This window comes from Seriola aureovittata, chromosome 15 (assembly GCF_021018895.1).
Source record: "Seriola aureovittata isolate HTS-2021-v1 ecotype China chromosome 15, ASM2101889v1, whole genome shotgun sequence".
Taxonomy (NCBI): Eukaryota; Metazoa; Chordata; class Actinopteri; order Carangiformes; family Carangidae; genus Seriola; species Seriola aureovittata.
The window spans coordinates 21,867,720-21,889,267 of NC_079378.1; the positions used below are offsets into that span (position 1 = coordinate 21,867,720).

The 21,548-nt window shown below is 39.3% G+C and overlaps 2 protein-coding genes across 4 annotated transcripts; both read left to right on the plus strand.

Annotated features, from left to right (window-relative positions):
- The first annotated feature begins 127 nt into the window (after positions 1-127).
- On the plus strand, positions 128-16,535 carry c15h21orf91 (chromosome 15 C21orf91 homolog). Of its 2 annotated transcripts, none has more exons than XM_056397863.1 (5): positions 128-243; positions 2,003-2,136; positions 10,657-11,163; positions 12,142-12,204; positions 13,823-16,535. In XM_056397863.1, the coding sequence occupies exons 2-5, from the start codon at positions 2,010-2,012 to the stop codon at positions 13,993-13,995; spliced, it is 870 nt and encodes a 289-aa protein (XP_056253838.1). In that variant the 5' UTR covers positions 128-243; positions 2,003-2,009; the 3' UTR covers positions 13,996-16,535. The 2 variants fall into 2 exon arrangements, with proteins under 2 accessions (XP_056253838.1, XP_056253839.1); XM_056397864.1 differs by having other exon boundaries at positions 157-243; positions 2,006-2,136.
- A 959-nt stretch (positions 16,536-17,494) lies between these two features.
- btg3 (B-cell translocation gene 3) lies at positions 17,495-20,845 on the plus strand. 2 transcript variants are annotated; one of them, XM_056397866.1, is made up of 5 exons: positions 17,495-17,601; positions 18,499-18,705; positions 19,394-19,531; positions 19,879-20,071; positions 20,298-20,845. In XM_056397866.1, the coding sequence occupies exons 2-5, from the start codon at positions 18,533-18,535 to the stop codon at positions 20,499-20,501; spliced, it is 708 nt and encodes a 235-aa protein (XP_056253841.1). In that variant the 5' UTR covers positions 17,495-17,601; positions 18,499-18,532; the 3' UTR covers positions 20,502-20,845. The 2 variants fall into 2 exon arrangements, with proteins under 2 accessions (XP_056253841.1, XP_056253842.1); XM_056397867.1 differs by lacking the exon at positions 17,495-17,601 and adding an exon at positions 18,072-18,394.
- Positions 20,846-21,548: the final 703 nt, after the last annotated feature.

The following is a 21,548-nucleotide window of genomic DNA, read 5'->3' on the forward strand; positions in this document are numbered from 1 at the left end:
TAATTATATGTTGTTTGTTTGTATTTTACAAGGAGAAGATTTGTCGATAATTAAACAAATGACGATTGTTATCACCCCTCAAATAAACTAGTGGATCATTCCGCTGAGAGGGGAGCGAGGTTCCTGTAGCTTCTCTGGATTTGCCGTGACGCGTAGTGTTGTCTGTGTACCTACTGAGGCGAGAGACGACTGAGGTGTCCACATAAAGGGAATAGGTGCTCAGATACACTCTTAACGATAAAGGTGAGTTTCATTGAAAGCGTGTCTTAAAAAAACTGACGCGTCCTTATGTGTTTAGATACCTCGCTGTTTAACAATGCCAAATAACGGTCACGAATCAGCCAGACCGGAATACTCGGAGGAGGATGCCAGTGTACTGCTAGCTTAACTTCTTGTTAGCAGGCATTTGTTGAACGGTGTATATATATATATATATATAGAGAGAGAGAGGAAGAGAGACAGAGAGACTCGGGTTACTGCACATATTTCCTAGAGCCGAAGTAGCATTCAACAGGCCGTAAGGCGTTTTAACTGCGGACAAGGAGAAATAAACGCAGTGGCGACGGTTAACTACATATGTGAATCCAACGAAGTGAAAAGTTCAATAGGAATTGGAGCACTCGACCCCGTTACTGCCATCACTGGCTGTTCTCATGAGCCACCGTAAAGTGTCTACTAATAGACCTAAGACTGAGCAGTATTATAGTGTCTTAACTTTAATCTTTTAGACGTGGTGCTCTGAAAGCTTGTGAATACGGATAATATAACGTACAGTTATAGAAGTCTTTTTAAGTGTTATGGTTTTGTCGGTGCTACCTCTGACTTTCATGTTGTCGAGAACAGCAGGGAAGTGGAGCTCTCAAAATGACTCAGACCTGACGGACCCCTGCATCATTATTTGTGCCATGCAACAAGAGAGGGTGTCAATGGGTTTTGTATTCGAAAAAAAATTGGGGGCAAAGGTTTTTGTCTTCCCCTGGTTGTCACGGTGGGGTTAATTTCCTCAAAGGACATTCAGACCTTTCTTAATGTAATTGGTAAAGTTGGAAAATATGAATTTTCAAGAGATACATCAGATTTACTAAAATCCCTAGTTTCCCAAATGCAATTAAAAGCATTGTATATGCAGTAAGCTGTGCAGTGCTGCATATTCTGATAAGAGGTGAAAAAAAAGATTGATACAAACCACAAAATGGCCTCTTCTGATCTGTGATATGATACTGTCACAATGACACCAATATTACTGTGTTTTATGGGAAAAGCTACATCGGAGCAGGTGTTTATCTTTCCTTTAACCTCTAAAGCTGTTTCTGACAGTTCATGCTTTTTACCAGTTAAGGAGGTCATACAGCTTGAACACATGTTTCCTACAGTTATATTTTGAATGCATGTCAGTCTAAATGTTTGTACTTGGGTTGACTTCCACTGGAAAGAGACTCTTAGCAGCAAGACTTAGGCACTGGGTAGCTTGCACTCTAAACTCAGAATAGATATGCAAACAGCAATAAGTTGTTTTAAGAGGTGACTGCTAATGTTTGTATAGTTATTGTTTCTGTGCTGGGATAACATCAGATTGTGTTAAGATTATTCAAAATTACACTGACAGAGCATCCTGGTATCTGAATGGTTACAGCTCATGCCACATGATCGCAGCATCCATGTTTCAATTCAGGCCAGATACCTGTGTTGCATGTCATAGCCCTCTTTCTCTCCTTGTGTCCTGTCTGCCTCTTCACTATGGCTGCCCCCAGTAAAGGCTAAAAATGCTAAATTAAATAAATAAAAATCTTCAAAAAAGGGACACTGTCTTGCCTCTTTCGCTGTATTCTTTACCAAAAATAGTATGAACCAGAAAATATTCCCCCCACTGACACTACCAAAATTGCATTTTTAATAAGTTTATTTGAAAGTGTGACCTAATTAGCAAAAAAAGAGCTTGGAAGTTAATGCATGCTCCTGGTATTTAGCCATGTGCTCTCTGTCACTGGTTGTTTTTCCCCAGAAGCACTATGGATGAAGAGGAGCAGTTTGTGAACATCGATCTGAACGATGACAATATCTGCAGTGTTTGCAAGCTAGAGACGGAAACAGGGACCTTATCTTTCTGCCACGTCTGCTTTGAACTCAGCATTGAAGGTAAGAAACAGGATTTGCAGCAAATTTGTCTTGTTTGCTGTTTAGGGTAAAGAAGAAAAAAATAACTCTTCACTTTTAACCACAGTGTGACCTCTCCACGTTTTTTAACTCCTGAATATACACTCACACATATTCACTGGTGTCTGTGTGATGAGATTTCAGAGATGAAATATATCTTCACCTCCAGCAGTTTGGCTTGCTTCATATGGAGGTAGATCAGACCTGGTCTTAGCTGCCAAGAGTCTGCAGTGTTTGGATCACTCAGTAAATCACTTTTACAGATTGTTATTGATCATCAGTTCCCATCATAGCAAATATGCACTTGTGGTGATCGAGCGTTAGAACCTTTCGGATTTGTTGATGTCTCATTCAATTGCTGCCCACAAGCACTCCATTTATCCTCTCTAGGAACAACATAAAATATATATGTGCAGGGTAACGGGCCTGTAGGACCAAAGCCCTCACTAAAGCAGACCACCATGACTCTCCTTCGTTTGATGTTCCACTCTAACTCAAGAGCATGTGTTTGAAGTTTTTTCATCTCTTAATTAATGAGTGGCCTATTTGAAGAAGAATGGGGAATCAGAAGGGGTTAGATATGCCTCTCATCTGGCGCTTGTCTCATAGATCCACAAAGGGTCTTTTCTGCAAAGGAGAAATGTGTGTGTTTATCTCTGCAGAGTATGATTGTGTTACTTGCTTAACAGCATCATATAAGCTGACTAAGAGCTCTCAGAGGAGTATATCATGCTGTTGACAGCAGAAAAGAATAGATTTGCATGAAAGATGTATAGGTCTGCTCTGTTGTGGTTTAAGGGAATTGAATGTGTGGGTATTGATTAATCACTCTGTTATTTGTGGTCTGTCAGTGAGTCTTCAGCCACTGAGCAAACAAACAATACAGACAAGCATTGTTAGAATAGTACTTAACTTTTACATGCATGAAGCCAGCAAGATCATTAATCCTCATTCAGCAGAAAAATAATCTAAATATGTTTGAAGGTGGCAGCCTGGGTTTGCTACTGCACATAGAGCGATATAAGAGAGCTAAATATAACTGATAAGACTTTCTGCTTATTAAAAACAAACGGCCTCAGTAAATGATTGATCTGTATAATAATGTAACATGTAGTACGACTTAGTTCCACTTGTCTACACATTGCTCCAACAGCAGCTGGATGCTGCGCCTACTGTTGCATGTTTGAAACCTAAATACAGTTTTCAGGGTCACCTTTTATATATACCTCTTTCTATATTTTCCTTTCCTATTCAGGCGTAAGAGTCAGTGAATATCTTGAAAGGGATAACCCAACTTTTGAGGAATATGTCAACATTTCACAAAGGCAGCGGTTGCTTATCTGGGTCAGTTGAGGTGTCGTAGCCTGCTCCATTTAATGTTTCAGCCGGGATGCTATGTTCAGGTAGGAGGAAGTCAGCTGGGAGGGCATTTATGAAAGTACCCCCCTGCAAAGCTTTTCATTTTTTTTTAGACAAAACTGAGATACCTTTGTCAGATAAGACTTATCAAATTGCATCAGTAACATTGTGTGCTTCTTTGGGGTACAGGTTTTGATGTAGCCTCTGTGTGGCAATGAAGTGGCTGTTATGTAACTGTTGGGTCTGGGGGGAGAAAAGGAGGGGATTTACAGACAAGCACGTGTTTCTGATGCAGCTGAGTGTTTCATTGGTGGGAGGTTTGCTTGCCAAGCAGCATGTGGCTACTTTAGGCATGGTGAATCTAAGGCCAAGCCGTGTGCCTGCTGACTGCTCGTGTAGACTTAATAGCCACAGGGCCCATTCATCCTGTGCCATCCCTCATTAAAGGAGAAGAGAGCAAAAGTCCAATCACCACACATGGAGACAGAGAGTACAAAAAATATGAAGCAGAGGGAATGGACTTCAGATCTCATTGTGCACAAAAACACAGCCTCCCAATGTCTTTCCATCTCAAGGGTGAATTGCTGCTGCTGAATATTCATTGCTTTTTTGCTCATTGCTGGTTTTGAATATTTATTAGAAGCAATAGAAGCAGAATTGCTTCTTGTTTTTTTTTTTTTAAACCAGGAGAGTATATTGCAATGCATGAATCATGGTTGTGTCATCCATAAATGCCTTCTGTGTTTACGACTGTCTGCATCAACTGATTTTGAACAAAATTATCAAGTAAATTATTAGAACTGTTTATGAAAATGTCATCACCCCAAACTAAAGAATATCTACAATTCCCCACATCTTGATTGACTGGTGTAGAAACTGCGGCGTCTGTTAGATTCCCCACACCTGTCAGAATTGTAGATTATTGAAAATCATTAAAATAAATTAATAATTAAATGTAAGTAATTGATGAGTTCCAGATGTTATGTTATATTTCTCATGACAAGTGAGCTAAAGTTCATGCCCCTTTTTAAAGTTTTTTTTTTTATTATTATTTTAAAATAATTTTGAGCACATTATTGGTGTGATAATGCCTAAGCTCTAATTGGCCAGTTGGTGTAACTTTGTCACAGCAGAATGCAGCAGGCCCATTATTGGTTAACTGCTTATACCTAAGGATTCATTTCCACCCACAATCTCCCTGAGCTCTGGTTAGATGTTTGCGTGAACGGGGATGTTCAAACTTGTCTGTTTTACCGTCAGCTGCTGACTCACACAGTACTCAGCTGAAGTTAGGCAGTTACATGCATCAACTAAAGCAACACTAAGATCCACTGATAATGCAAACTACTTGCCTAGAAGATAAATATATATATATATATATATATATATATATATATATATATATGAGCTTGGAGCAATACGTGGTTGACAGGGTGCAGAGTTGTTTATCACCAAGATTTCAGCCCACAGGACCACCAGGTTCAGAAGTAGCTGTGAAGGCCGTTTGTGGTGAAAGCGTTTAGCACAGTTTGAAGCAGGATGAATGTTCAGGATGTGCAGCCTTTGTTGTACCTCCAAGTGGCTGTTTCCTGAGGAAACTGCTTTGGCCTGCATGCGCTGGTTCCAACAGAAAGCACCAAATAGAAGTTGTGTGTATTTATATATTGCTCAACCACTGCCTTAATGGGCATTTTTTTTACTTTCAGACTGTTCTTTTCGTATATATTTTTTACTGCACGATCTGAGTTGTGTACTACACATGGTCACACAGCCTTGAGCGTCAACACAGTACAGTAGAGAACAAGGGAACCACAGATGTCCCACACCGAAACACCCAGAGCCAGTTTCCAGTTATTGTTCATTTTCTTGGGAGGGGATCTCACTGTTTCAAGTTGAAGGAATCAGTATATTTCAGAGGAAATTTCTTAATCATGCCTTCTTTATGACTGCTCAGAGAAACCTGACACCAAACCCAACCCTTACAATGCCTGTGATACCAAAGATTATGTGATAACTGTTCTGTAGCCAAGAGAGCTTGATCTCCCATCGACCTAAGGCTAGCAGGTGCAGTGGAGGTGTAGATTGCACGGGTAAACAAACTCAAATCGGAATGTGCACAACTTTTATATATTGTGTATTGTTTTGCCAGATATGTGAGTTAGTTGGTTAGTTAGTTAGTTAGTTAGCAATAACACACACTATACCTGATGTACAAACGTCATATTATAGGAACACTTAAATAAAAATTTGTCTACTATCTATTTGTACTGATGTTAGTCAAAAACACCAGAAAGACACAGGAAGTAGCTCACACAGTTAGGTTTTTGCACCAAAAACGGCCATATGTGGTATCAATAACAGTGTCACATGTTCAACAGACTCTGTTGTTTGTATCTGATTGCTCAGTGCAGTATAATTGAAACCAGAAAAGGGCTATTGTTAATGAACTGGCCTTATTGGATGTGACAAGCTGTGCTTTGTAAACACCTGATAGATATGAAAGTATTGTAACCTCCAGCCTCACACACAGTTTTCCTTTATTGGACTTTTGGTCTCTGGCTGCTTGTCAGAGAAGATGTCTGCTGAGCAGTAAAACCCCTGTACCATTCCTTTTCCGTTACATAATTCAGACAGACTTTTTGCCGAGGCTTGGTATTATTACCAGCTGAGTTCAGAGTGAAAAAAACGAAAAGTCCTACAGCGAGAGGCTGGAATGCTGCAGTCAGTGCTGATTCTGGTTGTTGCTCAACAGGGACTATTGTAGCCCGCTTCTGTAAACAGCTCATTCATTGTTGGTGAACTCTCCACCCTGGGGTGTATAGAGAGGCCTAATTATGTTTCTGCCTGTGGCAGCTGTATGATTGAACACAGTGAGGGTCCAGAGATTTTCTGAACCTACTGAATGGTCCACCTTGCTGATCCCCTCTGTTTTAGAACTATAATAGTTTGTGTATAATGGCTGCTTACTATGTGAATCTATCATTGGCTTGAATAAATAGCCTCTTTTTCAAATTGTATAATCCTCATTAGCCCAGCAAATATAAATAAATAGTCTCAGGGGGTTTATCGTTTATTGTCTACAGCCCTGAAATAATTGGATTTTTCACCACAGGTTTGTGAAGTTCTGAACTAACTTACTTACATTTCCAGTCTAAACCACTGAATGTGATCTCTGGTCAATGTTAGCAACTACCTTTTCTGTACAGGAAATCAGATATTTATCATTTTCATTGTACAGTACCTGTGCTGTAGGATACACCAGGGAGGAAAAGAGGCAGGATAGGAGGCAGAATCAACTATCAGTATTATTAACATAATATAAAATACTATTAATGGACAGTTGTCTCATTGCTTTGCTCTCTATTCTTATATTGCTTGGTTGATTATCCCTGGTTACTCCCTTCTGTGGGCAAAGTTTATTCCCTGATTTCTGAAATATTTCATACTTAACATTATTAGTATTGTTTTTATTATTATTATATCTGAACCATATTCTTGCTTCTGATGATTTACTCATGTTTGCTCACAATAATAACTTCATAGCTTTGGAGATTTGACTTAAACAAAAATACAGTTTACATTGTCACTGACTGTATCTGAAGGCAGCCCTAACAGAGGCATTCTTGAGCTATTACTTAACTAATTATAATGATAATCAAGCTTTATTTGTGAAGGGTTTTCCAAAAACACAATTTCATAAAGTTCTGTACAGAATATTACATTCTTCAAGGTTGAGAGCATTAAAACAAGCAAATACGTCTGTCAATTACTGATTAAATTGTTTTTGTTCCCAACGGAACTATTCATAAGTGGCTCGGATGTTTTACTTATAATCCATAAAAGGTGATTGTCATACAGGTTACAGGTATTCAATGTTTTGACAGGATTAGCTTGATTTATTATGATGACATTTTTAGATCAACCATATGTAGTTATCCTATGTTAAGTCTGTCATTATGATTGACTAATTTTGGAAATCAAATTAAGACATTTGGAGAGAGCATATATACCATATATGAGAGCATATATATGTATATATATATATATGTGTACACACACACACATATCTCAGACAGTCACATGCGATTATGTGTTTTCCTAAAGTAGGTTGACATGCCAACATGTGCTTCTGAAAACACCATGTTGGTGGAAGTGTGTGTGTGTGTGTGTGTGTGTGTGTGTGTGTGTGTGTGTGTGTGTGTGTGTGTGTGTGTGTGTGTGTGTGTGTGTGTGTGTGTGTGTGTGTGTGTGTGTGTGTGTGTGTGTGTGTGTGTGTGAGAGAATAATCCTCAGGTGTCCTACAGGCTGAAGCAGATGGTATACCGTTTGTTGAGTTTCAGTTTAGGAAGTGTTGTTTTTTTGCACCTCTGTAATGGCAGCTTGTCTGAAGGTTGTGCAGGGTCTGCATTGGTTAACAGATGGTTTGAATTGACATGTCACTGAGTTCACCGTTGTTCATGTGAGCTCTATGTTGGTGTCCAAGTTGGCCTGTGCAGCTGCTGACAACACATTCTCCAAGTGTTATCGTGCAATTCTGTTTGACACCTTAACACAGATGACCTCTGTCCCACTTGTCCCTGATACAGTCTCTGAAATGTGTCAAGAATGGAGTGTCCTTGCTAAGAACAAGACACAAACATACTGTTCAGAGTAAAAACAGAAATCTGCACATGGCTGCTCCAGGCAAGACAAAAACGTGTTTCTTTTTTCGTTACACATGAATGTAAAGCATATTACTTTCTGGAGACATAGATAAAGGCCACAAACACAGTTCTAAGTATTGAAGCAGAGCTCTTTCCATGATGTCAACCACAAAACCAGAAGTCTGCAGAGAGGACATCTGAGTTGAATTGATGAATGATAAAACTGAGACCAATAACTAGAGAGCAGGACTAGATCGAGCAGAGGGAGGTCAGAGGATTGTTATGGCATTGTGTTGGGAGAGTTTCCTGGGCTATAACTATCCAACCTAAAAGTCCTCAGTCTGTCTCTGAGGTTTGTTGTTCCTCCACTAGTCTTCCTAAACGCTCGTCAGACCTAAGTTTGTGTCCGTGTTTTATCTTTGTTAACTGTTTCACTGAATCACAGACTAACCTCGACTCCTTCCTCACAATAGAGCAGGAAAAAACAGGCTCACTTGTCGTCAGTGTTACTGTGCTTCATGTCTGTAGCTGTCACTGCTGAACAATGCCGACTCACCTCCAGTGAATAGTGTGTGTGCCTACACGTATGTATGCAGCCATGAAAGGCAGTAGTGCTAAGCTGCTTAGCTGGAGTGAGGTCTTTGGCTGGTGGTGCACTGCCCTGGTTGTTGGCCAATGATTTTTGTGCTAGGCAAGTGGTAGCCAGTGTGTTTTTGTGGTAGTCTAAAGACTGAGACGGATCGGATTATAACATGGCTGTTTGATAGGCAGAAAGCTCCTGCTGCATTAGTAGAGCATTTCATTGGCCATTCATTAGGCAGTATGCGCATAGAAATATTACAAAGAAACTGTCTCACAGCAAATTTGGACTAAAAGATGATTTTACTCTTCATTCTTCCTCGTGTCAAGTCAAAATAACAAATTTGCCTTAAAAGGCTTTAGAATATGTACAACACCCTCTATTCTTACACCTCCAGTTAAATAAACGGAATAACTTTTAAACTCCCTTGAGCCAGTTTATTAAAGTGATGCTTATAGCAGTACAGCTGTTCTCTTTAAAACTGTGCTGTAGCTGTGTTCTTTTCTGTTTCCTTAACAATTAATAGTTTGTCTTTCCTCTCATCAGCCTTTCCATTAATGTTGTTTTTAAAAAGTGTTTTGTGCACAAGTCCTCTTGTGACTATCAGTAAATTACTGTTAAAACTAAATCTGTTTGATCAAGGAATCTTTAAGACTTGAAGAAAGAAACTAATTTAGTGCTTCCTGTATTGTTTAGAGCCTGTCGGCCTGTCAGTTACTGACTCTACTGGAATTGGCTGTGTGTGAAAGGAAACCAAAACCCCATCTCTTTTGTGTGTGTGTAACCTGAAGAATGTCATGTAGACCACACTAGGTATGAGGGCTCTGTGTGATTGTGTATTCACTGTCCTGTGGTCAAGTGGTGTCAGGGTTGACGTGTGGACCAGACGTTGTCGTCTGATGGTAAAGCGCTGAAAGAGGCATGTGAGGTAAAGCTACCTAAATGAGCTGTTAAATCTACAGACAACAGTGACTAATCTCCTCACCTCAGGTTCCAACATGTATGTCCGTCTGCTGAGAAATACAGGCCGTGAGAAGAAGCCCATCACACTAATGCTGTCACTTTAACCTCGTCTGCTGAACAGTTTTCACTCTCATTCTCTTTCACCTTCAGCTTCCCTTTGTTTATCAAGCTCTGGCCCGTTTTACTCAGAGGTTATTTTAGTTTTGGTCCACTTGCCCAGTCTTAATTTCTTTGGTGCAAGTTAAATCGATTACACTGTGACCTGTTTTGACTGGATCCAGGAAACATTACCTCTCTTCTTTATAGTGTTACTCCCAAGGAATGTAGTCATAATTACATAACATCAGCCAGGAACTGAAGTCGTTTTTACAGTTTCCTGTTTGATGAAAGGGGTAGGATTGTTTTGCTTTTGAGACCCAGGTGCATCCTTTGTTAAATCCTGTGTATGTGTTTACAGAGGATAAACAAACAGACAAAGTGCAGACTTTTTAAAATTGTATTAATTTTGTAATGTTGTTAGACAGGAACAGGTATATGAAGGAATGAAACACTGCTTCATATGAAAAGAAACCACTCTCTGCACCTTCCTCTCTTATGTTGCTCAGTGAAATTTTTACATTTATGCTCCATGTGTTTGCATTGAGACTGGGTTAATCTATTATCCACACTCTACTGGTTAATCCACTGCACACTAAGCAGCTTTCACAGGGAAATAGCTCAGTCAGTTTTAGATAGCTTTCATACTAGTGTATTTTTATTTTCTGTGGTAAGTTCAATGGGTCAGTGCTCTGTTTCTCACTGTTCAGATGACTGCTTTATTTCCTGTGAAATATTTATGTATGTATGTATGTATGTATATGTACTATTTATGGGTTAGGAATCTCTGAGAGATCACTGTATGTTTACACTCATAACTTTGACCTATTGACTCACTGCATTTTGTCTGTGTGAATGCAGGTGTCTCCTCTGCTACCTTGTTGCATTCAAAGTCCCTGCGTGGCCACAGAGACTGCTTTGAGAAATGTCATCTCATCGCCAATCAGAAGCTGTCACGGTCCAAGGTCTCCCGAAGTGCCTACGAGGGCATGAAGCTGGCCCTCAGTCAGAAACTGAACCGCATCATCCAGTATGCCCAGAACAAAGACTCTGTCTCCTCCAACAGCCTCAGTAGACGAGGGACCAAGCTTCTTTGTTACAACCAGCAGAGTGACCGTAAGCTGCTGCCCCAGTCAGACGCCCAGGTGCCCCGCTACACACCCCACTGGGACACGGGCAAAGCAACAGGGCTGCCTGATTACACCATGGGGATGTTGGAGTGCCACACAGCGGAAGAGCTCGGGCTGCTGCAGGAGTCACAATCTGACGTTTGGTCCAGTGACAGCATGACTGGACTACACGGCCGGAGCCAGTCGTCAGGAGGAGGACAGACGCAGCTCATACACCATGGCCACAGCAGAGACGAATGTGAGCACATTTAAACTGAATTATGTTTTCTACCCACAACTTTAGTAACTTTTCTTTTATCAGTGTGCAATTTGAGGTGAGGGGAAGGATTTTATTATTATTATTATTATTATTATTATTATTATTTTATTTCTTCTTTAGAAAGAAGGATAGTGTAGAAACTATGCCAACTCTCCTCTTTGTCTCACCCTGTTCAGTGTGATCTCTGCTATCCAGAGACTTCTAAAACCTCAGAGCACTTTTTCATTAAAAGGCTGCAGACAAAACAGAAGATACATTTTCCTTGGTGTGTCCTTCATCTTCCTCTTTGCTGTGATCTCTCCAGAGAAAAGTTAATTTTCCTATAACCTCGAGATGTGTCCTTGGCTTTCATATCTTGTCACTACTAAAGCTGCTTATGACTACAGATCCTGCAGGAATGTGATGAGAGCTTTCTAAATGGCCCCAATTCAAATTCTGAGCTTTTAAACGAAAGATGACAGGCATTTCACAGGTGCATGGTTTGCATTTATTTGTGTGTATATCTCCACTTTACCTCATCATTAACCTCCAGCATTCCCTGCTCTGAAAATCCTAAACATGCAAATGTACAGGAAACTATAATTTGGGGTGTTTCATGATTATGCCATCGCTCTAGGTTTTCTGTTACTTTGTTAACAGCTGGTTAGGAGCATCAGTTGCAGACAGTGATGACACTTTGTTCTGTGTGTAAACAGCTCAGTGTTCCTGCAGCACCTCAATGAAATAACACTTTCCATTTGATATTGCTCAAAATACTCCTGCGTACAGTAGTTTTAAAAAGGTCATGAACAAATTAAAGGAACTAGTCATAAAATAATCTACAGAAATGATACCAAATGATCTAGTTTGAGACATGAAAAGGTTACACGAGTTGACTGCCACCGTTATATAAACAGTGGCTAAATGACACAATGAAATACTCTCATCCTAGCTAATACATTGTTTTTCTTCTTTTAGTGACTAAAATGAATGTGGATGAGCTTCATCAGCTGAATGCCCAGTTACTGATGCAGATTCAAAGTAAGTGATGTGCACTGACATTCAACACACTGTCTGAACAAGTTCAACAGCCTCAATCATCAATAATTGAAATTGAATGTTGTTTGTATTTGTCATGTTGAATCTATAATTCTCATCCCTAATAAATCCCCACATGAAATCCTTGGTGTCCTCAGGAAAAAGCTCCATTAGTAAGAGGGATGGGTATCGTTAAGATTTTAATGGTACTACTTATCTTATCGATACTGCTTATCGATGCTGTACTTGAACGGTACTCTTATCAAAAGAGAAACATTTTTAAAACATAAACATTGCTTTATTTTATTATATGCACTCAATTAACATTCTTGAGTAGCAAACTTCAACAGCATTGTTTAAAAAAACAACAACAAAAAAAAAACTACAATAGACTGATTTTGTAATGATGGAAATGTAAAACAAATGTAATACACAATGATTTACTACTAGACTTTTTACAGTATTTTTAGTAGTAGTATTTATGTGTAGTACTTTGCCTGCAGCCCCTAAATCACCACTGTGTTGGGAACAGTGAAAATGCATCATAGACGAATGTCTGAATCAGAGACAGTTGGTTTTATGATGCAATAACAAACAGGCAATCTATTTTCTTATTTTCTCCAGTACCGAAAGCAGAACGTTGGAGCGCATCGATACCAGGGCCAATTTAATACCAGGTTGTGGTACCCATCCCTAATGAGTAAAGAGTGCGTCAACTTGCAGCATGGCCCAGTCTGAGTTGAGCTCACTCAATAAAGCAGGGGCTAACAAAGACTGGGAGGCTTGTCTACTCAACACATCATGTCCCTCCATGTGATCAGCTGTGTTGAATTGGGCACTGTGTAGTGCTCGCTCATGCACACCCTGCCTGTCTGTTCACTGCATTCTTCACCAGTTAGGCCTGTTGTTTGCCTCACACAGTAACAGCTAAGCTACAAACACCAGAAGCTTTATTTTTACCTCAGGAAGGTCTAGTACCCGCTGCACCATGAGACGGATGATGTAGCCTAAGCATTACAGATTATTGTTGTGAGAGGGTTGGCACACTCCTTGCTTCCCTGACACCCTGATCATTCTAGTTTTTGAGTGTGAGTTATCGGATGAGTCCAGTTATTAATCTGGCCAGTGTCAAGAGGGAAATCACATGCGTTAATGTGAGATGTCCTCCACCAGATCAATGTGTAGTGGGTGTGTGGTGTGCACATTCTCATTCAGTCTTCAGGAGATGAGTCAGTTTCACATATTTTCATTTACTTTACTCACAGCAGATGGGGAAGTTATTTCTCATCCTAAATGATTCAGGGAGGACCACACTCACCAGGATTTTATGATCCACAGTATACGTTATACTGGAAGTGTTTCCATGTCTATAAACTTGTTTAAATGCTGCATAACACTGTCCTTGACTAAAGCTGTCAGTTAGATTTTTTTTTTCATGGGGGGTGTCTTAAGGTGATTCTGTTTCTGTCATGTTGTCTTTGCCCTCTGCTCCTTCAGTAATCACTATTATTGATTTTCTTTGCTTTGTTTGTTTCTCCCATTTGTTTGCCTGTGTATAAGTTCACCTTGTGTGGGAAAGAAAATCCTGAGTCCCATTTTCTGCCTGTCTCTCCCTCCACAGAGGTGTTCGAGGAGCTGACTGTGGCTGTGCAGGAAAAAGACTCGTTAGCATCAGAGCTGCACGTGCGTCACATTGCCATCGAGCAGCTCTTCAAGAACTGTGCCAAGCTGCCCTGGCTGCACATTAGCAGGGCAGGGGTCAAGGCGAGCAGCAGCAGCGGCCCTGTCGAGTGAGGTGTGACGTGGGGCTTCTGTCTCTGCTGCTGGGAGGAAGCCGACAAACACTTTGGCATGCTGGCTGCAGCGAGACTAAAAATGCCTTTATGTATACTGAGTGACTTCTACGACACTATGGTGACTGAGCTGTTAGCTCTGCATTAGAGCAGCATTAAGGGCTGGGTTAACAAGGCCTCCGTTCTCGTGGTTGCAGTGATGATACAAGGATTAATGTTGGTGTGCAGTTTAAAACAAGTTGCTGGTCTGACACGTGACCTGAACGCCACCCAACCCAAGTACCCAGGATGCATGTTAGTACCAGGTGTCCTGGCTCCAGTACAAGATAAGGACATGTCCTTACTGGACACGTTCCTTAACGAATACCTTTTAAGATTTAATTAAACACAGACTGAAAAGTTTGTCTAAATAATTTCACATGGACGGTTGCTGATGGCTTCTTTTTTTTTTGTTTAGTTTGCTGTCAGTCATTTTAGATTTCATTGGTCTGTTTCATTTTCTGTAGATACATTTTTAGTTTTTCTTCTGATTATGTCAAACGTGGATATTCAAATGTGGGTTTTAGCACTGTGTAATACTCCTCCATATGCTATCTTGTGGTTTCCTGTAGAAGGTGGTGAGCCAGTCAGAAGTTAGTTAGAATATTTTATAACATGGCATGGGCGAACACTTGATGCAGATTAGTCGGATTGTCTCCATCATATTCATACCATCAGCCACTGCCAGCAGTAGTGTTTGATTATTGTACTTATGTAAAGCGCTAACAAGGTGTAAGCTTTTTCATGCAGCTACACACAGAAACATGAGTTTTTGAGTATGAGTTTTGATTGGCCTTCCAACTGCCAAAGTTGACATGATAGTTTGCGAAAACAGTGGTCCTCTTGTGTTGGCAATTTTATTAATCAGATAGAATCAACAGCAGTCGGCTACATCTGCTGGACAAAATGCAAATACTTATACATACTAACACAAATTAGCTGCATTTCTTTTGAATAATAGAAATATTATGGAAAACATTGAAAAATTGTTACAAAAAATGTAACTGAAATCAAGTACTCTTTGGAAAAGAGCAAGTGCAAGACAAGAAAGAACCTAAAGCATCACTGCGACAAAGTGAGTGTGTGAAATTAACAAGGCTATAATAGATGTGCAGGTTTTTTCATTGGGGTCATTGTGACTATCTGGGAGTGTCCATAAACTAATACTTTGTAACAGCTGGTTGTCAAGCAGCAAGTGGAAATATCAGTTAATATACTTACAGATGAGAAATATTTTGTTTTTAACACTGAGTTTATAATTATTATTTCTGGTGAGATTTACTTGATATTTAGTAAATCATAGCTGCTTGTTGTCTGTGGTATAGCTGTCAAGCACAAGTCACATGTATGGCTATACACTGAATGAGCACTATTGAAAGAAAAACCCAGCTGCCAAACCAAAGTCTGTATTTGTTCTATGTTTCACATGTGAATTGCAAGCATTTGACTTAGATTACAGAGCAACATGCAATACCAAACCGATTTAAAATGTGGTTTAGTGGTTTACTTCTGTGTTTGGTTCAGTGTGTGTAATAATGAACTATAGATTTTTAATATGGAAATGATTTGTTCTCTAGAACACTGTGTGTGTTTTATGTTTTTTTTTTTTTTTTTGCTTTTTAATTTTTTTTCATGTTCAGTGTTAACTTATGTCGCCCCCTCTCCTGCATTTATGTATGGGAGCCCTAGTTGATGTCAGCAATACAAATGGGACAGTTTGGTCTATTGTGCCTCTGAAAGTCCCTGTTTTTTTTTTTTTTTTTTGGAACAAAAGTAGACAAATGGTATTAACAGTTACTATTGTGGTTAGTTCATTATTCAGGAACCCTATGCAAGAAAGAGAGAAATAAATCAGAAGCCTTATTAAGTAGAAATTATCTGAAAGAATATTAGTTATCTGAGTTTTTCTCCTAGGAGATCAGAGCTACTCGCATATAATAAGCTGGGGAAACACAAGGTTATAATCAGATTGATGTTTAGAAAAACTCAGCATTGTCAGTGTATCTCTTTGCTCTCTCTTTGTAAGAGATTAAATGTATTTGACCCCTTTAGGGTTTAAAGTTAAAAGTTTAAGCTCCATTTTAAACTTCTATCTCAGTTTTATTTGGATGTGTATTTAGTGTGCTTGAGTGTTTGAGAGATTCAGATTACTGGTCCTTGATGCAAAATTTTATTTGTGTTTTAAATATGAATGCTGTCTGTTTTTGTATACTGTGGAAACATGCCTAGGCCTGTGCCTCTGCTCAGCAGAAAATTCAGGCTGCCTGTTCTTGTTTGTCTATTTTGGCAGTCTCATTATCTTTTACTGGAGATGTAAGCATACCTGTTAGACATTCACCTCCTTCCTTTTGGACTTGACTTCATTTTTTGTTTTGTGTGATGTTTTACATTCTATTTATTGTGTGTGTTCATGAACATTACACGGGCTGTGTGATTTGTGCTTAAGTGACTTTGTATTTTTTGTAAACTGTTCCAATAAAATGAAATTATTTTTACTACATACTCTGACATGCTGGTATTTTCCTGACGGTGGCCACTGCATGGAAAAGAATGACAGATACTTTTTCTTATACCACATGTATGCTTGGCAAAAAAGTAATTACAGAAAATTTTGTTTAAAAGGATAAAGCAGCAATTCCTCACAATCACCTGCGACAACTTATGTTCAACAATAAATTCATGAATATTGACAACAATGACAACACAAAATGACTGCAAACATCAGGAAAGTGAAAATTTCACCAACACTTGATCTGATAACGACTCCACTGCTGACTTACATTGAGATGGACTCAACAAACTGGGAGATTGTGCTGGTTGCAGTGGTAGATAGAGGTTGGGTGCCCCCTTGTGGACAAAAAAAAAAAACGTTTACAAGTTGTAATGAGTGCCACTTCCGGGAAATATGCACTCTATGTTCTTGTGGGAAACTAATGGATTTGTTATGGGCTCTTATAGTAAATCCAAACATCAGAATTATTGTAGTCAACAATATCATAAATGTCTGAATTTATGAATGTCTGAAACCCTCCCTTAAGTATAAGGCAGGAACAAGCCATTATTAGATCGTTTGTGTAACATGAATTGTAGTTTTTAGGCAGCAGAATTGGAAAGGGAGAATCCGACTTTAATGATTTCCCACAGTAATCAGCAGTTAAACTAGAGATTAGTTTATTACATTAGCGACATACACTTAACTTGTACCATCTTACAAACTTCACACTAAAGAGTAAAAGTAAAGAATGTCATGTGTAAGTCCAAACTTAGTTTTACTATTTTCACATTTTATGATAAAAATACATCCCCGGATGCAACCATTGCAACAAACACATACCTGACGATATGAGTCATAACAGTTATGTGGGTGACTCACTCCCTGACGAGCTTGTGCCCCACCAATGAACGTGCCAACGCTCGTCTGTTTACAGCCAATGAATATGAGAGCGGTGGGCGGGATTTGTGTTGTAAAGGGCGGGGTTAGCAACTGATCCTCAAGGGTTCTTCTGTTGGCCACTGACTCCTTGCCATTCATTGTTTGCCCACACGTTGGAGGGGACCACGAGATAAGGTAAGTTACGTTGTTTATGTCCTCGTGTCTCACTGTATTAGTTAGTGTACCTCAGTGTAATCGTTATATGATTATATCACAACTTATGACAGTTTCTAACTTTTGCCATGATATTTATAGGACAGTTGTTGGATTAGTTAGCAACATGAGGCTGTTAGCGTTAACTTGGCGCATTAGCTGGGAAGCTAATGCTAACAGCCTTATTCTCTGAAGGGAATACTCTATCCCTGTGGTAGGTTTTAGCGTCAAAACTGTAACTACCGTTAAAATAATTAAAGTAAGTTTCAAATGCGTTCCGGTGTGATTTGGGTAACATTGTTTGCATTGTTAGCTGAACTAGCGGGCTCACTGGCTAGTTAGAGTTAAGTAGTCTGTTAGATATTATGGATTGAGGTGGTGCGTGGGTTACCGGAACTTGTGCGTCACAGCCCGCCTTTCTGGGACATGTGCCGTTAACTGAAGTCAACAGATCTCACCAAAAGCAAAACGAAATTGTACGTAAACGTAAAGGGTTACTGTGTTATCATTTGTCATTATAAACAAAAATATTCTCCATAACAACAGTGTTGCCACGCACACATAGGCGTTTAACGTTAAGGAAAGGGACTTGAAAGTGCGCGTTAGTAGGTTAACAAAAGAGCACTGGTAGGTCCTTTCTTTTAAAATGACATTATTCAGTGCTTTACAGAGGCGTGGAAATGCATGAAAACAAGACGCTAAAGGATTAATACAGAACAGACAAAAGAAAATACTTCCTTGTCTGTCAGGCTTCGACATTTTTAGCATAATTAAGGTAGATATGTTTGTCAGTTTTTTTTGTTTTTTTTTTTATTAAAACAGTTGGTTACTGCTGTGATTGAACTGGTACTCACCTAACTAATGTTTATGTCCTTACAGAGACTGTGCATGCGTGATGAAACATATGTGAAAAATGAGGAGAGAAATTGCAGCTGTGGTGTTCTTCCTGAAGAGGCTTGTGATAAAGGGGGGGAAGCTGGAATCGCACAAAATTGAGCTGTTCGTTGAGAGGCTTGCTGTTGCTCTGCAGGAGAAGTTCAAGGGGCACTGGTACCCCGGAAACCCCAGCAAAGGGCAAGCATACAGGTGCGGCCCTCTTTTGACTTTTTACTGACCGCCATAGAGTGCTGTAAGGATGACATATTTCTGTATATCACCCTGGTTTCCTTGTCAAAAAGCCAATTAAATTTTTCCCTCACAAATAAACACCACTTTTGATTTTTGAAGCCTAGATACAATCACCAGAAGAAAAAAAACTGATGTTAGATGATAAGTGAACTACAACAGGGTCATATGACTTCAACATTACCAAAACTTAACTTCAAACTTGTAATTTGATGTATCTCTGACCTCTTCTACAAAAGCCTTTTCTGTTTGCATGAGCGCAAGTATAAACACAATGAGGCTGTAAAAGTGGATTTGTGAGTAGATCGGTTTTTGTGTTCATCCCCAACAACCTCTGTAGAATTATTTGGCCACTTGTTAGCAACTGCCTTTTTTGAGATGCGTAAAAGCTTTAAAAAACCATGACTCAGGTAACCTAAGACCTTATTTCAGGGATCGAACCAGAACCCCATTCAAAAAACCATAGACTTCAGGACAAGGGAGCCGGGCGTGATAAATGCGTTAGTTATTTCCAAGTATTCGGACTCATTCCTGCAGCACTCTATTAATATGGATTCTTACACATGCAGCCCAGCTTTTCTTATGAATGTGTTTCCATTGATTTTTGCAGACAGCGTTAGGATTCTTTAAAGTTTTGTGTGCTTTGCAGGTGCATCCGAGTGAACAAGTTCTGCAGGCAGGATCCAGAGCTCCTCAGGGCCTGCCGGGAGAGCGGGGTTCAGTACAGTGACCTGGGACTTCCCCGTGAACTCACACTGTGGGTGGACCCCGGGGAGGTGTGTTGCAGGTGAGACTTTAAGAGTGAATCTGGCATACATAGTTGTGTAGTTCACAGATATTACTTGGTTTTAGCATTCAGGTGTCTTTAACACCTTTTAACAGGTGTATTGTTTAGATGATTTTGTTAAAATTGTACTAATATCTCCAACCAGTGATATACATTCAGCTAAGACTAAAAAGAATATCCCAAAACGTTCTAATTATCAATCTTTCAAGACTTGTTCGGTTTTAAATAGTTTACAGATTTCCTGCAAAGTGTGTGTGTTCTCTTTTAAAAAAAAAAAAAAAAAAAAAAAAAAAAAAAAAAAAAAGATATGAATTGTTGATGTTTCTCTCCTCTTTTCCCATTATTAGGTATGGAGAACAAAATCCTTTCTTCTCTGTGGCCACTTTCTCTAGTGATGAGGAAGAGGACAAAGATGTTGCAAAGAAGGTGACTAGCGCTTTGGAGAGGGTGACATCAGACTATCACTCAGGTTCTTCATCCGACGAGGAGAGCACACGCACTTCCCCCCTTACTGTCGCCAACAGCCGCTGTGCCTACCAGGTATTGTATTATACATTTTATAATTCCTATGATTAAGAATAAAAAAAATTACTCTATAATAACCAGGTTTGATGAATTGTGAAGCAGCTATGCTTTGTTCTGCCCACTGGTTTTGAAATTGTGTGCAGATAAAACTGTATCATCACCTTCAAACAGTTAATGGGGTCAAAGGCTAGGACTGTTTGTGTTTCAGCTGATGGCAGCTTTTTTGTGTTTTTCTTTCTAGGCAATGAATCCAGCTGCTCCTACATGGCTTCCAAAAAAAATGGTACCAGTGAAAGGTAACATCCTTCCACGGCCTCACTATGGTTTCAGGCCACGCAGCAGAGCCCCCAACACTTTAAGGCATAAACTGTGGTTCCCTCCTGGTTATAGAGGAGGGCCTGGATACTGGGACACAAACCAAAATCTGGCACACAGCTACAGTTAGTAATAATGGTGCATATTGTTCACACTGGACATTAAAGCTGAAGACAACTTTAAGATGACTGACCAATGTTTTTTTTAAACATCAATTTTTATAGCTAAAATATTGATTGTTTTTGAGTCTTTTTTGCACTTTAGATCATTTGTTTTGAATAAATCACTTGTATTAAATTAGATATTGAAATTGGAATACTACACGTGTAGTCTTGAAGTACTGTATTTTTACAATGGGAGACTTTCATGTATGGCACCTACTGTCCTTTGTGATGTTTTATTTATTCATAGTGTAGAATGCTCAGATGTATAGGCTTAAATTTATGAACTTTTATTAAACACAATTTCCAAGCATGATGATTTTGTTTATTCTCTTGTTGTTTTCTAAAGGACCCCTTCAAGTATTGTGGCTATGTTTAATCCTTTTTTTCTTTTTTTTTTCCTTCTTGGTGAGACAGTTTATTGAAGAGAGACAAGTATAGCATGCAATGTGGTTATATGTTGTTTCTAACCCACTGCAAGTATTTGGACAGTTGCACATCTTTTGTACCTCAGGCTCTGAGTTTCAGCACATTTAGTTTGATGAAAAATAATGGATACTTTATTAAGTCTCAATTTTAACTAGGTTTACATCAATACTGACAGAACTGTGTAGATACAGGTCTTTTGAGGGCTGTAGTGTACTTTCTATGGTGCCCAAAATGCAAGGGTTCAAAAGTAATTGGACAGATATACATGAAGTCACACAACATCATCATCAGTTCCATTGGAGTCATACATGCCCAAGCCACAACAGAATCAGCGCCATGTTTGACAGATGAGGTGGTGGTTTTGACTTATGAAATGTTACTTTTTTTTCTCCACACTTCCTATTTCCATTATTTTGATTGATGATTTTTTTTTTTTTTTTTGTCAGTTCAGAGTTCTTCTTGCTCCAGACCTGTACCAGTACATTTTTGTGACCTGCAGCCTGGTCTGATGGTTATGGACATGAAGTCTTCAACTATCTTTGTGATTACATAAGCTGTGAAGTGAATTATTGTAGTCATTAACACAC

What these genes read in the sequence shown, in the direction of transcription:
- c15h21orf91 (XM_056397863.1), top strand. Translation starts at nt 2,010, where the DNA reads ATGGATGAAGAGGAGCAGTTTGTGAACATCGATCTGAACGATGACAAT. An exon ending in TGGCCACAGCAGAGACGAAT is followed by an intron (nt 11,164 to 12,141) that starts GTGAGCACATTT and finishes TTCTTCTTTTAG; the next exon opens with TGACTAAAATGAATGTGGAT. An exon ending in GTTACTGATGCAGATTCAAA is followed by an intron (nt 12,205 to 13,822) that starts GTAAGTGATGTG and finishes CTCCCTCCACAG; the next exon opens with AGGTGTTCGAGGAGCTGACT.
- btg3 (XM_056397866.1), top strand. Translation starts at nt 18,533, where the DNA reads ATGAGGAGAGAAATTGCAGCTGTGGTGTTCTTCCTGAAGAGGCTTGTG. An exon ending in AGCAAAGGGCAAGCATACAG is followed by an intron (nt 18,706 to 19,393) that starts GTGCGGCCCTCT and finishes TGTGCTTTGCAG; the next exon opens with GTGCATCCGAGTGAACAAGT. An exon ending in CCCGGGGAGGTGTGTTGCAG is followed by an intron (nt 19,532 to 19,878) that starts GTGAGACTTTAA and finishes TCCCATTATTAG; the next exon opens with GTATGGAGAACAAAATCCTT.